Source organism: Neopelma chrysocephalum, unplaced genomic scaffold (genome assembly GCF_003984885.1).
Source record: "Neopelma chrysocephalum unplaced genomic scaffold, ASM398488v2 Primary Assembly neopelma1_22b, whole genome shotgun sequence".
Lineage (NCBI taxonomy): Eukaryota > Metazoa > Chordata > Aves > Passeriformes > Pipridae > Neopelma > Neopelma chrysocephalum.
Window position 1 is genome coordinate 11,925,319 of NW_020897690.1, and position 17,516 is coordinate 11,942,834.

The 17,516-nt window shown below is 36.7% G+C and overlaps 1 protein-coding gene across 3 annotated transcripts in view; it reads left to right on the plus strand.

The window, feature by feature from the left end:
• The window catches only part of TMEM245 (transmembrane protein 245), an 85,206-nt gene that overhangs the window by 36,623 nt on the left and 31,067 nt on the right, over positions 1-17,516 (plus strand). For all 3 annotated transcript variants that reach the window (XM_027680261.1, XM_027680253.1, XM_027680244.1), the window contains 4 exons: positions 880-970; positions 1,780-1,878; positions 5,994-6,125; positions 13,737-13,859. In XM_027680261.1, the coding sequence (XP_027536062.1) occupies positions 880-970; positions 1,780-1,878; positions 5,994-6,125; positions 13,737-13,859 (445 nt within the window). The remainder of the gene's footprint in view (positions 1-879; positions 971-1,779; positions 1,879-5,993; positions 6,126-13,736; positions 13,860-17,516) is intronic.

A 17,516-nucleotide genomic window follows, 5' to 3' on the forward strand; every position in this document is an offset into this window, starting at 1 on the left:
ATTTTAATTCATTAAGAGTAACTATACCTCTTGCCAAATCCATCAAGCTTCATCAGCTTTCAGAGCTTGATGCTCACATTACATTTAGAGCTGAGTGACTGAAATGTCTTGGAATTCCAATGCAGAACATTTCCAAAGGATTATACAGACAGAAGAACTTCCATGTTGATCTTCAGTCAGGTGAACAAATGTCCTGAACAGTGGGGTTTTTTTGTTTTGGAAGGGCTCCAAAAAGTGTCATTGAATCAAGATATAAAAGGAAAGTCAAAGCAGATATTATTGTGCCCTGTATTCACAAGTGTTGGAATTCTGGCAACTCAGTAGGGTCCATTGCTTGGTCATTCAAAGTGATGTGAATCCCTGAAGAAATTCACAAGTGGGTAGTTTGGTGAGGACTCAGGAATAACTGGTGCCAAACCTGTTTTCAACTGGTTGCTTTTTCAGGGAAACTATATTAACAATTTATGTTCAACTTGTAATTCAGAAGGTAGTCTTTACAGCTAGATGAGACTGCTTCATATAGTATTTTCAGACAACCAGAACACCAGGAAAATTGCTAAGAATGTAATGTGAATAGCACACATACAGATTGAAGAGCAGATCTCTTGAAAAAGTTGAGATACCAATTTAATTAAGGTTTCAGGAACCTTGGAGAATTTCAAATGCAAGGACTTGCCCTAGATTTAGTTGTACTTTGCTTGTGAGAAAAATCTGTGTCTTGGTATGTAGAAGGAAATATTCTAGTTGCAATAAGTTTATATGTATTTAACCATGATATGTTGTTGTTTCAAAATATTGTTTTGCAATGTGTTTTGGATGTAATGAAATTGGTAAAATACATAGCAGTTAACTTGGTTTTTCTTCTTTAAAAAACCCCAGCTGGCTCCCAGAAGCCCAGGTAATTCAAAAGGCCCTCAATTCCGCAGCGAATAATGTGTACCAATATGGCCGAGAATGGATTACACATAAGGTAAGAGTGAGCTCTTAAAACACCTTTTAATTTTTTTTTTATTTCTTGTATTTCATAAAAGTGGAAAGAAATAAAAATGTATTTGTCAGTAGTTCTTTTCTGTGGTTAACCATCTGGTTGACAGATCTTTCTACTGTCTGGTTTTTGTCTTGAAGGAAGAGTGGGAGTGACTTCAGTAGTCTTTTCTGCTCAGAGGATTATTTTTTTTTAAAAGCTGAAGAATCTGTCATCACTTTAATGATTTCTAGTGAAAATTCATCAAATAAAACTGAGTAATATTTTTTTACTTGGCTTTAGCCTGTCCTATTATAGACAATGTAGGCTTTTGTTATTGCCACCATCACTCTTCCCTCTCCCCCAGTGTTCTAATTTCTGTGTGGACTGGGTGTGGTGGATTGGATGTTTTTGTTTCAATCATAATTTACTTAGTTAAGCTAACTTTCTTCAGGAGAATTTGTCAAGATTGTATGTGTGTTTTGATATCGAGCACACATCTCAAATTGTTTGAAATGTTTACCCCAAAGATATGAACAAGAATTTTGCATTAAGCATTTTAGAGACAGCATTGGTTTTTCAGTGCAGAAAGAAGTCCTCAGCTTGATATAGCAGAATGTTTTTTAACAGACAAAGTCTTCATATTGTGAACCATGTTGTCGGAAGTATTTCATAATGATACTCATATTTTCTAATAATTTGGGTTTGATCCATGCCTTTACCAACACTCTTATGTGATTCATAGAGCTTGGAGTTCATCGGTAAATGCCTGCTTTATTCTGTCCTGTATAATAAAAGGTTTTTGTATGTTTTAGCTCCATAAGATTTTGGGAGAAAAAGTGAATAACACCGCTGTGATTGAAAAACAAGTGCTAGAGCTCTGGGACAGGCTTTATCACTCTTGGTTTGTGAAGGTGGGTAACTTATTTAAATGGTATTCATAAAAACTATCACTTAGTACTCTGAGATAATTATGCTAAGTATGCATTTCTGAGAAAGAGATTAGTAGAAAGTTGGATGCTGAGTAAAGGTCATAATAAAAAGCTGGGAAAAAGTTTCGAGTGCATTAAGATCATTCTGCAGTCACAGTTTAAGTACAGCCACAGCTATGTCGTTCACTTAAGTAGTAAAGTGTGTTTTTATGTATGCCATTTAATTTAGGCTTTTCTCACTTAATGTGTTTGGTATTTAATAGTTTAGAGGTTTCTGTTGAATTTTTGTGTTGTTGAGGTGTTAGGAAAAGAAAACTGGTATTCTGCGTGATTTGTTTAACTTTCATTAATTTGAAATTGGGAGAAAGAAATTGACCCTTCATTAAGTTTTCTTACAATGCATTTTTGTAGCCATCTTTTTGTGGATTCTGTACACTGGATCTTGAAAAGTTCATAAGAGTTAAATTATTTTTATTCTGGCAATGCTGTTTGCCTTTTAAAGGAAAAAGCAATTCATTAGCCATGATGCAATGGAAATATTAAAATCCAAAAGTTATACCACTGAAATACTTCTGTATATTTAAATAATTGCAATTATAATATATTAACACTTTATGCAGTCATTTTTTAAGTACCTCTAAAGTTCCAAGAAGATTTCTGTATTAAAAGAAGTAACAGTTTCGGTATAGTAGTCAAAGTGGAAAGCATCAGTTTCTGACAAGAAGGACCTGTTGAGAGATAACACAACGCTGTTGAGGAGTATGGGACCACCAAGGAAAAAGTAAAACTGTATCTGCAGTAGATTTTTCTGGCCTTAAGCACTTGAGAGTATTCAGTGTTAAATGATTGACCAAGAAAAGCACCTACTTTGGATGCAACTATCAGTTATACTGATCAACCTGTTGCTTTTACTAATACAACCTGTATGTCAGATGATCTGTAGCATTGCATCGTTCAGTAGGGTTCTGTGTCACTACCTGTGCTGTAGGAGTGCTTCTGTTGCTGCAGTACAGCACAGGGTGTGCCTGTGTTTGTTGTGTGGTGAGATTTCTATCCTGCACCTGTTACTTGAGGGAATACTGTGAGGCTTCTGTCTTACAGAGTCTCTTCTGGTAGGGTAAGAAACAGCTTTCCTACCAATTAAAATGGTAGAAAGAGCTTCAGGAATGCACTGATGCTCACTGCCTACGATCTTGAAATCTATTCCTCCTCTGGCCACCATTTACAAACTAGACGCCCTATGTTACCATTGACATACTGGGAGGCAACTGATTATCTGCGGGCCACAGGTAACTGCTCCAGAGTCTGCTCCTAAATCTTGCTCCTTCTGTCATAGCCCAGATCCATGTAGAACATCTCACACGAGTGCTTTCCACCTGGCTATTTCCTTCTGTAATATTGTAGTACTTTTGCATGGTCTTTAGATGTATCTGAAAACTGGTAAACTAAGTGACAGTGCAGTGTGTAGGACATCTGTACCTCAGTACAGCTTTCAAGCTCCCCACTGTTTCAGTTGTGGGAGCATAATAATTAGACTTCATTTTGAGGTGTGCATAGCATTGCTCTAGTCTGTAGGTGACTGAAGAAAGACTCAAGTGATACTATTCCATGAAAACTGTAGGACTGAGGAAGAAATGCCGATGAAATGTGGATTCAACCATTAACTGGGGGGGAGTGTTGATCTGCTGGAAGGCAGGAGCGCTCTTCAGAGGGACCTGGACAAGCTGGAGAGATGGTCTGATTTCAACAGGATGAGGTTCAACAAGGCCAAGTGCCAGGTCCTGCACTTTGGCAACAACAACCCCATGCAGCGCTACAGGCTGGAGACAGAGTGGCTGTAGAGCAACCAGGCAGAAAGGGACCTGGGAGTTTGGATTGACAGGAAGCTGAACATGAGCCAGCAGTGTGCCCAGGTGACCAAGAAGGCCAATGGCATCCTGGCCTGTATCAGGAGCAGTGTGGCCAGCAGGACCAGGGAAGTGATTCTTCCCCTGTACTCAGCGCTGGTGAGGCCACACCTCGAGTACTGTGTCCAGTTCTGGGCCCCTCAGTTCAGGAAGTACATTGAGGTGCTAGAGCAAGTCCAGAGAAGAGCAACAAGGCTGGTGAAGGGACTTGAGCACAAGTCCTATGAGGAGAGGCTGAGGAAGCGGGGGTTGTTCAGCCTGGAGAAGAGGAGGCTCAGGGGAGACCTCATCACTCTCTACAACTCCCTGAAAGGAGGTTGTAGCCAGGTGGGGTGGTCTCTTCTCCCAGGCAACCAGCAGTAGGACAAGAGGGCATAGTCTTAAACTGCACCAGGGGAGGTTTAAGTTGAATATTAAGAAGAATTTTTTTACAGAGAGAGTAGTTAGACATCAGAATGGGCTGCCCAGGGAGGTGGTGGATTCACTGTCCCTGGAGGTTTTTAAGATGAGACTGGATGTGGCACTTAGTGGTCTAGTAACCACAGTGGTGTTGGATCAAGGGTTGGACTTGATGATCTCAGAGGTCTTTTCCAACCCGTTTGATTCTATGATTCGTAAGATCGGTAGGCAGCAAATGGTGTGTATTTTAAAAGGTTCTAGTGATGTTGTGATAGGATCAGTAACTGTGACATCTCTGTACCCAATGAAGTAAAGGAGTAACAGAATAATAAACCATTTGGACAATTATGGCATAACTCTGCAATCAAGGACAAGCATCTCCTCTTCCTAGTCCATTCAGGTGTGGAGTTTTGTTTTATTCTTGAGATCTAGTGCATTTGTTGAGGAGGAATGTCTTCCAAATACCTTACTTATCAACACACAAGGCCTTAGGTGCTGAATAACATTGTATTTGAAATACATATGAATAATAATGTTACAAAATTTGAAAATGGTATCTAAATTTGCTAGTTAATGGAAAGACCTGTCTTTAAAAGTAGAACTAGTTGAACAGATAATAGGTCTTCATACACTTTCCAGATACAAAAGCCCTACTGGAGAGAGATTTTTGACTACTCATATGTTGACTACTCAATAAATTGCCAGCTCAGAAGAAAGATCTCTGTGTTGCTGTGGATTGTTAAAGAACATTGCTAATTGTGCATCACAAAGTGTAACTGGGCATCTAGAAAGAATTGGTAATAAGCGGAAAATGTAATGCTCTTAGATAAATCAGTGCAGGAACCTCGCTTGGAATGTTACTTTGCTATGTATGGCAAAAAAGGTACTGTCATTTTGAATGCAGACTGGTAAGACTAAAGGTTTGGAAAATTTTAACAGAAGTAGTGGGATGCTTATTATAAAAATCAGGGTTAAGAACTTGAGAAGTCTCTTGCTATTAAAGATTAGGATCTTGGATCTCTTGGTGTCAGTGGGTTTGCTTAAACTTGCTTACATAGAATTTTGACATCTTTCTCTGAAACACTTATTACAGTCCCAGACTGAGACAAATAGTCTTATTCTAGATAGTAATCAGGTGTGATTCATTGGACAATAGGCAACTTTATGATTAGGGTGGAGCCATTTAAGGAATTAGCTGTTGTGGTTATGGCCATGTCCTATTATCTTGTTGTGTTGCAGTTACAAAGGTGTGTAGTCACAAGAAATCCTTCATGCATCCAGTTTAGTTTTTACGTTTTGTGTAACTCAACATTGCCTGTGGAGAAGTAGACACTAACAGGGAGAAAAACTACTTGTTTTGGCTTCTGCTTGCATTTTCCTTTATGGGTTGTACTGGGAAAACTTGTATGTTGCAAACAGTAAATTATGTAGGCAGTACCTGAAATCAATACCACTTTCTTATGTGCTTTCATTAAGAGCAAGATAGATACCATTGTGTCTATCTTGCAGTAAAGTTAATTTGTAACAGAGGTGAATGAGTACAATATAAAGAAATGTAATTATATGGCATAATTAACTACACTTTTCTGACAGATATTAGTTTTTCCAGTGTACAGAATACTTCCAGGCATTTTTGGGGATGACAGTTAAAGCAGCACTAAGTATTTACATGCATGTTGGAGCTGTTCCTCATTAAGAAAGCATTAGTCTAAAACATTGCCCTTTGGCTTTATCATATCTGCAAGTTATTTGAATGTCTGTTGTCATCACATCTTTGTCTCTCTTTTTCAGAATGTGACGCATTCTGGAAGACACAAAGGACAGAAGTGGCACATAAACCGTCAAAACAGCTGGCTTGGAGATATTCTGGACTGGCAAGATGTTGCATCATTTGTTCATGATAACATTGAAACATTTCTCTCAGTATGTATTCTTTGCACTAATTACGAAATTGGTCTAACTTCAGCTGATGGCAGTTTCTCTTTGGAGTACCGCTAATGTTATGGATTCAAGAACATGGAAAATTAGGGAAACAGTGTTACTTACAATAACCTAAGAAATTATTGTAAGTCTGTTTTAGATATAACCATAAAATAAACAGAACTGTTTATGATGAAGAAACTCTCATGATTTCAGCATCTTCATTGATACCAGCTTCCCAGACATCTTCCAGAGACAGATTGTTACTGTAGCATTACCTGTGTAACCTCCAAGCTAGTTTTCAATGCTTTATATTATATAGTCTTTTTGAAAAAGAAACCAAGTGGTCTAGGTTATAATTGAAGAAACTATCAACTAAGAGCTTGTGAAAACAAAACAAAGCAAAGGAAGTATATTATTTTTGGTCTTACTTTTTTTGCCTCAAATTATTCATGGGATTGAAAGCATCTTATTTCTCTCTTCTTTTATGAAAGTTCTGTAGAGAATGAAATTAATATTTTACACAGTGTGAATTCCTAAATTAGTGCACTGGCCCTTTCACTTTATAAGGAGAAAAAGAAAAAATATTGAAAGCAATCCAAACTGAAGTGTTTCACTAAAAAATTATGTTGAGTCCAAAATGTTTAATATACAGTCAATCCCTAATCTCTTTGACTTGAGCTGTTACCATAAACTAGAAATATCTTTAATTTTGGAGGACTATTATTTATACCTAAGTGGCAACACAACAGTTCTGTGGATACAATTAAAGTGAGTATTTGCCTTGAGACAGTTGTTGGTTTAGACTGGTGGGCATGTGTGCTTTCTCTGTCCTCCCTCAACTGCTGCCTACTTTGCTACAGTTTCTATCATAGAAGAAGCTGTGAGACAAGAAAAAATGGAGAGGAATTTTTTATTGCAGTAAACCTTTTTTCAGTTAGTAGTGAAATTTGCTTAATACTTTTTCAAAGTTGGCCATGCATGCTTGAGGCAGAGTTATGGAAATGCACAGCACATCATGATTTAAAATCAATATGGAGTTTCCTTCTAGGCAAGCCAGCAAGAGAGACAGGAGAAACTACATAAGTGCTAGCTGTGTCATTTGCAGGATTGCTGTGCAGTGCCCAAAATCCATTGTGAAAAGTGTGCTTTGGTAACCTAAATGGGCTAAAGAAATGTGTGAAAAAGAGTAAAGAGAATAAATATTTAAGAATGAAACACATTATTATTAAAATATTCATCTAGCTAACATACTTGTTTTACTTCTAAAATATGGTTTCAAAGTTCACCAAAAAAAAGTGTCAGCAATTGACTTGCTTTCCTGTTTATTTCCATGAACTCATTACTCATCAGCTGTGGGGAAACACCTGTCTTTTTTCTCCATATGCTCCTGTCCTTAAGGACAGACTGTAAACAAGTCAGCGCAGTATATAGCTCTAAATCCTGATTTCACATCCTTACTGGGCAGCATTTTCTTTGCTGGCTTGCTCATCTACAGTGCATTGCATAAATATTTCAAGTTAAAATTAATGAAAATCTGATTTCTGTGATTGTTCAGGTCTTTAAAACTTGGAGAAGATGAAAATAAGAATAGTTTTGATTTAAGTCAAGTGTTTCTAAACAAGTTTCTTACCTACCCTAGGATACAATGGAACTTTACTGCATTCAGGATTTATGTTTTCTATTGGAGCATGAAAATCTTTCTCTTGGTATTTTGAAGAGGAACGATGGGTTATTAGAATGACATACTGAATTAGGAAGGGCCAATACTTTAAATTATGTGAGTGCTTTTGAGGGGGGTTGTTTTGAGGGATTTGTTTTCTCTTGAGGGTAGATTTTTTATGTTTGGATTGTGGTTTTTGTTCGTTTGCTTGCTGTTTTTCATGTTTTGTGGGACTTTGGGTGGGATTTAGACCGCGTTGGATGGCGCTTTGAGCAGCCTAGTCTAATAGAAGGTGTCCCTGCCCATGGCAGGGAGACTGGAACTAGATGATCTTTAAGGTCCCTTCCAACTCAAACTGTTCTATCTTTTTTTTTTTTCCTTGAGTGTGTTGTTTATGAGGGGAGTGAAGTGTGGTTAAGGGTAGTGTTTAAATAGGTTAGCTTTAATTCAAACTGTAGGATGTTTCTGCATTTGGACACTTCAAATCAATGCTAACCTGCATTCTTAAAAATATAGAAAGACACAGTACAGTCCCAAAATTGCTTTGACAATTTTTTAACATACAGATAATTTAAAGACAATGAGATAACTGTAAAGAAGTGGATATGCAGCTGTGGTGAGATTTTCTCCATCTTTGGAAAAGAATAAATGAGTATGATTACACTTCTTCCATGTAACAAAAACTTATACATAGATTGAACTTACCAAAAAGTAACTGTCTTGCTAGCTCCTTGGCTTACTGAAATATTTCAGAATAGTACAGATGACAGCATTCTCTGAAAATATAGCTATTTCACAGTGTCATGTTACTACCACAAGCAAATAAGCTCTTTTCCATTGGTAGAAATCACGGAAGTGTCCTTTCTCTTTAATAAGAGAAGGAGCATTTGCTGTAAGAAAAATGTTAAAGGAAGACAGATGCAAGTGTTTCACTTCAGGCTTTTCCTGTGGCAGAAACTTTCATTTTAGAGTTAAAAGCATGTAATTAAACTGATGTAGCTGTGCTGGGGAATTACTCGTATTCATTTAATTTGTAATAACATGCATCATTTCAGAATTTAAACTATGAGTATCAGGTAAAGCTTGAAAGACTTATGTACCCCCCCCTTAAAATGTGCTGTTCATTATAGCAGTTATGCTTAATGCTAGTTGGATGTAGACAGACCTTAATTATTTTAAAATAATTTACTATATAAATTGCCTGAATTCTTCATTTAATCTGAAGATAAGCTTTTCCAAGTTGTCAGTTTGCTTTTTTCCCTAAAAGCTTTGGTGTTAGCAGCACTGCTGCCTTTTTCCAGTATTATAAGCAATAGTGTTAAAAAACAGTATATTCAGTGATGTATTACTGTTGTGGGGTTTATTTCATCTTATTCTTTGGGGAGAGGGCAAGAGTGAATCCTCACTTATGCCTTGTATTTTGCACTCCATGCTCTACTCTGAGGTAGTTTATCACATGAATGAAATATACAGTATATAGCTGGACTATTAAGATTTAATTTCTGAAAAATAAAAAAGCATCATTCTTTCCCCACTCACCTGCTTTTCCACTCATACTCTTTTCCTCCATTTCTTGAATGCTTGTAGCATTGAAAAAGTAAATCACTGCTGGCTAAATCTGTGAATGATGACTCAGAGCTCCCTTGATGGTATATGAGACATTGCTAATGTCTCCTTAAATTGATCCTTTGGCTTCTTGCACAAGAATATTCATCATTCCACTAGGTGGTATCTCACTCAGAGATTTCCGAGACAGGAAGATAGAAGACCTTCCATTACGATGTACTCAGCGGGCTTCAGCTTAGTTAGGTTTCTCTTTCTGTGCCTTTAGCATGACTGATCTGTGTGTTCTAAGTCAAGTCAGTTTCTCAAATATTTCACTGAGTTACTACATATCCTAGTATTTTCTCTGGCCCCGATAGTTTCTTCAATATTGTCCTAAGTTTATAGCTAATTGAGTCCATTTTTCAATAATATATCAAATAGCATGTTTGTTGCTTGGGGTTTTTTTTCTAGTAAGGTAAGTGTTTAGAGATTTAGTCTTTCTTCCTCATAATGAGTGTTTTTTTTCAGGGTAGGTAAAATTCAGCCTAGTGTCTGTTTTTAGAGAAGGAGTTAATTTCTTTACCATCGGATAGTCAAAGAAATTATGCTGAAGGACAGTCTTTTTTCTGTTGCTGTTTTGTGTGTTTGACATAAAGGTCAAGCACAGATGTTTTTTTCAAAAATCAACTGTTGAGCCCTGAAGCGTTAACCCAGAACTTTATGGGTAAACATTTATTTAGAAATCAGCTTTTAATTGGAGCAGGAAGCTTTTAGTCTTGTGCATACTGTATTTTTCTTCACAATGTCCATTGCTTATCTTTTACCTTAAAGGTTTATTGACTTTTTCTTTTGCTATCATTTTTGAGTTGTCAGGGTAATACATCTTTCTGAACAGAAAAATAATTAACAATATGCAGAAGGACAAGTTTTTTCCTAATATCTCTTCATGTCCCATTTTATTCCCTTTATACATCTGTTAAAATGATCTTTATAATCAAGTTAGGTACATAGTTTTATCTGGCTTCTAGAAGCTTGTTCAGTTGAAGTTCTCAGCAAATTACTTTTTTGGTCAAGTGTCTTTTAAACTTCACTTTAAGGTGTAGACCACTTTAAAAGTGGCCACTAGGACACCTTAGATGCCTTAGAACACTGGGTGCAATTTTGGTTTCTTGCCTGTTACAGATTGAAAAGGCACGGTAACTGATACTGATGGTGACACAGCATGGTGTAATGAATAAGGGAGTCCTGAATTCTGTCCACTTTCGTAGCTCTTTAAACGCTGACCCCTTAAAGCTACTTACAAAGCAGTGTTTTCAGGGAAAAATTGAGGAAAGAGGTGTGGTTTTGAGTTATTTAGTAATGGCAATATTAAAGTGTCATTGTTGCATAAATATTCACATTTAGTTGTGTTTTCGAGAACTTGTCTCAGCTGACAAAGTGTTAAAAATTGTTTATGCATAGTAAGTGATCTCATCAACTCAGCTGCAGTATGCTCTGGGAATCAAACAGCGTAATAAACTCCTAGGTGCAGGTACATGTATTTTGATTTTGTGAGTGTTATTGAAGTATTTGAGCATGTTCTGATACTGTATTCAGTAACGATTGTCTGCTATGTCTGTCTTCTCATCCTAGCTATGAGAAGCATGTATCTTGAAATTTTAATGATACATATGCTTAAAGAGGAATTACTCTGTAGTTGGAGACACATCCTAAAAGATGCACTTGCTTTCATAAGACATACCAAAGCTGTATGAAAGGCACTATCTGCACTTACTCTAAAGCACGTGCTGGTGATAACTAGTTCAACAGTTCTTATCAATGACTCCACCAAACAAGGATGTTCATCTTAGGAGTACAATTCCCCATGGTGATTGAACCATCTGATAAGTGCATTCAAACTACCTGCTGTTGTGTACTCTTAGTTATCAGGTCCTCATGCTAAAGCTTGTAAAATGTTAAACAAATGCAACCTACACTGGAGGGACATCCTATTTTGAAGGAAACATTCCCAGTGCCCACCAAGTATGTGCTCTCTTCTAGCAGATGGAACAAGCCCCTCTCCTTGTGAACCCTCACCAGTATCAGCTTGACTTATGTCTTGCAAGTATTAACAATTGCTGTGATTAGTATTAGGAAGACTGTTAAATCAGTCTAGTTTTACTCTTTAAAACAAAACTTCACTAGATCAATTTTCATTAACAACACACTTCACGCTAATGGTTTGTTTTACAGTCTCCTAAGTGTTATTGTTATGTATTCAAAGTGGTCAGTCCTTAATGGTCATGCCCTATATGAGCTGTGGGTATAGAATACCATCATGAAGATGCTGTGTAGTTGACACCAATAGCCACTGTCCTTAATGGTCTGAGTCACAGAAGTCAAAATGAGCTGACTCAAAGACCTCTTGTATACGGAAAGCTGGAACTGTAGTGGACATAATCTTCCCTCAAATTAAGGAACTTGTCCTTTCATAAGGTATTTTTGTTCTGGACAACTCCCAGCCCTTGACCTCTGCCCTAGACTATATACTGTAATACTTGAGAGAAGCATTACTCTTCCCGGTCATAGCAAGTGCCGTGTCCTGTTGCTTGCCTATTTGGTTTTTTTCCTCTTTCTTAGTTGCTATCTCATTTTCTTAAAGCAAAAGTAGTCTTCCTAGCTCTTAAGGTTGTGCATCTTCAATGCCTTCTTCCTCAACTGTGTGTTTCAGGGGCCTTTGCTTTCAACCCGTGTCTGTATTTTCAAGGCCTTTGCTGCTGTTCTGTCATTAAACTCCACATCATAACAGAAGACCTATGGCACCAAGCTCCTGTTCATACACCAACTTCTAGTAACAGACTTAAACATCTCGGACTGGAGCCTTGTGCGGTTAACATACAACTCAAGGCCTGCTGTTAGCAATAACAGTACTATTTTTACTGAATACTGAATACCAACTGCTTTAGCTACAAACCATTCCCTCAAAAACCCTTGTCCTCTGTTGTTTACAGTCCTCATAGTATAATGTACGTTTAGTAACATTACCTGGAGGCTGCATGAACTTATACCACTGCTGCACCCCCAGAATGAATTCTTAAACCATAGAAGAAGGAAAGGGACAGGTACCAGTGGAAGAACAATTTTCAGCAGAGCATCTTCTTCACTTCTAACCTCACTTGAATTCTCAAGAGAGAGTAATAAAATCTTCACAAATGATGCGTTTTAACATTCGTAATTCCCATTAAATAGTAATAAGCATGAACTAAGTAGATTTTTCTGTGTTGTAATTCCCTGTCATTTCCCCCAGCACTTACTCCCTGTCAAGCTCATGCTTAATAAATTATTTTTGATATGTTTCACTCAGTTCTAAAGGAGAGGCGATCACGTGCCTCACACTCCTTTGGCTGCTCTACAAATGCTAGCTACTTAGGTTTTTTAATTTGGTTTTAGGTTTATTTGGTTTGGGTTTTTTGATTTTAATTCAGTTCTAATTGCTATTCCTTAAACCAGGAATAACTGTTGCTAGTTTTGAAGTGTTCACTTACAGCTTTGAACCTGGAGAAGGGCTTTTGTATCAGAGCTTTTACAGTTTTTCCAGTTATATTAGTTAGTCTGAAAGAAGCTATGGCTTTTTGTTTGTGACCTTGCTTCTTTTATATGCTTGAGTCACTTTGGTTAATGCATTCTTACTTCTGGATTAAATACTTGTTATGAAACTACTCTGCATTGCATTTAGGATGCCTCCATGTGCCTCCTTTTTTGTCTCAAAACTGGTCTTTGCTATCTGTTATAAATAAGCAATCAGTTCCCCAAACCAGTACAAAATTTAGTAGATTGTCTAATAGTGTTTGATTTTTTTTCCATAATTACTTGACTAACTGTTGCATCCCTACTCAAAATCACAACTTGTGCATTCGGCTGCAGTTATTATAAAAATAATGCATTTCATTGCCATGAAACTTTTTAAAAACAAATTTATTGAAGTAGTAATTTTATTATTTGATTTGAAGCTTCAGATTTATTTCTACCTTGTGATGTTACTCCTTGTTCTTTATGTTTTAGTGTTTCCACTTTTGAAAAGATGAATTTTTTCTCACAACACAAGATCTGCTTGACAGCAATGTTAATGACCATAAGCAGGTGTCACTACGTCTAGATTTTTTGCAATTTTGCATAATGAAATAGTTTTGAATATTGGGAGAAAAATTCTAAAACCTTGCAACCAGCTACACAGAAACTTGTCTTTGGTAAAGTAGACATTTTCACTTGATACTACCTGCTCTAATGTAGGAGTGAGGGAAGATGATTTTTTAAAATTTTCATCTTTTTATGACTTGATGGATCTGAATCACTCTGTAAGCAATTCGCTGTCCTTGCTAATACCATCCAATGCCTGACTTGGTCTTCACTTCTTCCTCCTTTTCCAGATTCTGGAGTCTCTGTGGATAGTGATGAGTCGCAATGTGAGCCTCTTGTTTACTACAGTTACAACATTAGTGACAATCCTCTTCCACAGTGGGACAGCTCTGCTCAATTTTGTGCTTTCTGTGGTAAGTAGTATGTCATTGGGTTTACATGATCTGCTTTACTGAAGGAATCTAACTGTACATGTTGTAACAGTGAAAAATCAAACCTAAAGTATTGAAAACATCTACATTTATCTAATACCAAAATTCTTTAAGATTTTGCAAATTCTGTATCTGTTTGGGGGCATTCTAGACAAGAGGGCAAGATTTGTGTAATTCCTACATTAGGGAGCTGGTAGTCTTCCAATCATTCTTTTAATGGAGAACTCTTGTTTCAGGCCTTGAAGATACTAAGCTATAACTTGTGATAACCTATACAACTAGGGAAATCTTATGACTTGTCCTCATAAGCGTATCCCTATATAGGCCATTGCTTTCAGAAGGTAGAAAAAATCGTTACAGGGAAATCAGCAAATTGTTCTCTATTTGTCATTCGGTTAAGTAAAGATTACATGAGAACATTTAATTTCTTCCTTAGTCCATAACTTCACCTGTGATGACGCATTGAAAACAGTGTCTGACATGTTAGCATACTTAAAAATTACAAGTTTGGATGCTAATTGCAGATGATTTCCAGGCACTCGTGCTCAGACACAAAATTTAGCTTTAGATGCCTAATGACTTAGTATAAGTTCATTGCATGCTGCTGTTGTGATGCATGATCCTGACTTTTTTGTCTGCCAGCAAGGTCCTGCCTCGTGCGGGTCACTGTAGTCAGCTGGTTTAGCAGAGCTAGTTGGGGTCTTGCTGTCTTGGAATTCTTTTAAAAATTAGATGCTTCAACTGTACTCTTATTTTTTCATTTTGCAGGATTCTTAGTTGCTAGAGAAAAAATTTTACTATTTTGAAGTGGCACAAACTAACTTAAATTTTCCATCAAGATTATGCTCAAAGTGGTTAGCTTTTCAACTGATTGTATTTCAGTCCAGTTTTAGTCATCTTGAATAAAAATAAAAATAGTGAATTTTATTTTGATAAATGGTTCAAAAAATTATTCTTTAAAACACAGAAGTAATAGACACTTTGTTCAGAACCTCCATTTTGAAAAATATATCTTCCATCAAAATGGACATTAGGAATGTCAGTCTATGTAGTGTATCCATCCGTGATCCAGTAAGGCTGTAGTCAGATCCTCAACAGACATTTGAAAACTCATCATTAGTTACAGAAGTGCCGCTTCTTTTTCACTTCTGAATACAAATTCCAATCTGCACACACATGCACATGGATGTATGTAAATGGCTTTGTGTGGGTGTTTATATATATATATATATATATATATATATATATATATATGCAGACATGTATATTCACACATGCACATGTACACACACACACGCATTCTACTCATGCTCTGTTACAAAGATAGGAAGAGAAATTTAGTTGATGGGCATCTAAGTCCTGAAGGGAATATGCAGATTTTTGATGCTGTAAAACACACAACAAAACAAAAAAATAATAATAAAAAAAAACCAAACACAAAACAAGCAAAAAAACTCCAACAAACAAAACCCAAAAGCTTTTCAGCAGAAAATTGAGTGTGAAAGGCAGATAGGATAATATTTAGTGAGTCAGTGGACCTGATGAGCAAGCAATTAGGTCATATGTTTCTTGATATCTGTGGAAATGCTGAATTATCATTTTGGTATAGAGTGTTTACCCACAGCTTTCTCCTTGAATTCAATCTGTCCCTGCTCAAATTAGAGTGTTTAATGCTTTTGGCTACAGTACAAATTCTACAGCAAGATAGCGTAATCCACCAATTGCTTAACTATGGAAAGTTCCTGCTGCTTATCTTTGGTAAATTCCTCCTCATAGTCATCAGCAGGATCTTGAATTGTTGCTTAGGAAACCATTTAGATCTCAGATATCCCGTAAAAGAGGTCTGAAAACTTTCATGCTCTAGTTGATACAAGATAGTGCATATCATTTTGCTGCTGAATTTGCTGAGGATATTCTACTTGTTTGAAGAATCAGCGACAGATTTTTTTTTTTTCATTTCTGTAGCTATTGTGCTAAAGGAAATGTGCAAATTTCTCAAAATGCAGATATTCTAAAATTCAGTTAATTTTGTATGGTGCTGTGGTTACATCCATCTTCTCTTAGCAGAAATTAGGTTTGTATTTTTTTCCTAGCTTGTAGTTCAGTTCCCCCAAATCTTCGTTCGCGAAGCCTAGCCATGATGAGTTCAGTTCAACATCATTTTATTCCATTCCTGTTCATTCCCAGCCATCACTTTGGCTTTTACAGTTCAGGTGTGTGCTGTGTCGTTACTACTTAAGAAAGCAAGTTTCTTGTGTAAACACTGAGGAAGAACAGTCAGGATGAGCTGATATTGTACTTAGAGCAGTATGCTGCTGTGTTGAAAACTGCACTTACAAGAAGGATCTGTAGGCAGAGCTCAGTGGAAGGAAGACACAACACCATCTGGGTGCCTGCTTTAGTGTAGAGTTTTCTAGTGAAATCAGGAAATATTACAGTAGCTTAGGAGAAATGGCAGAGCCCGTCAAGGGAGAAGATAACCGTAATCACAGCTTTGCAGAGGATGGTAAAACCTAAGGCAAGTTTTAAGTTTTACTTATTTGAAACTGTAAAAAAAATAGCTGATACTGCTACTGGCACTAGACTATTTCTCATTAAAACAAGGCCTAATTTATTTATTTTTTAATCTCAAAATGAGTGTTAACAGCATGCTGTTGAAATGTGCTAATGTAATTGTTTTACTAGATTGATTAGTTTATCACCCAAGTCAGGAGTTACACACCTGGGAAGATGGAATACAGCCTAAACCAATATATGACATTTTGTAAAGGGGTCATGGTAGATGAACAGTTAAATGTGACTTTCAAGTTAAAGGCTGGAAGTGTAGGGTAGGGGGAAACAGTAGTAACATTTCACTGAGTATAAAGGAGTTAGGAACAGAGGCAGATGGATGGCATTCTTGAGATTGGTAATGAAATACTGCATGTTGTGCTGTCTGCATTTTGTTTTCTGAGCATCTTCAGCAATAATGAAGGAAAAGGACACGAGGTATCTGCAGACTGGATAAAATACTTGAAAGTATTAAGGAGACCGAGCTGTTTGGTTCATGAAAAGATAAAGATGTGGCTTATTCTAGCATACTAGTAGGTTGGAAATAAGGAAAGTGAAAGAATCTTTTCTAATCTTGGGAAGAAAGAAAAAATATCTGAGTCTTGTTGATAAAGCAAATATAAGTCATAGTTTACATTTGGAGCACACAGAATGGATTTTTCTTGTTTGAGGTATTCTGTTTCAAGACTGACACAGTTCTGTGATTTGTGCTTATCCCAAAAAGTTACTAAACCCACTAACATAAAAATAAAAGAAACACAGTCGACTGCAACATGCAGAAAGCTAATCCCATCTGATTGTAATTTTTATGTCTTTAAACTGAAACAATGGAACTGCCATCAATTCTGCTGAGACCCATCATCAAACTCACAGAAGGAGTATTCATTTAGGATTGCCAGCTTAACATAAAATTTATGTTTGTGAGTTTTTGTGTAATTTATGTCTGATACCCAGCTGCATAATGACTCTTGAGACAGCTCAAATTTATTTGGCAGTTTTGTTTGTTTGTTTTGATAATAGATGTTACTATTCAGCAATTTTTTTATCTGTTAAACATGCTGAAAAAGAACCAAAAAAACCCTCAACTAG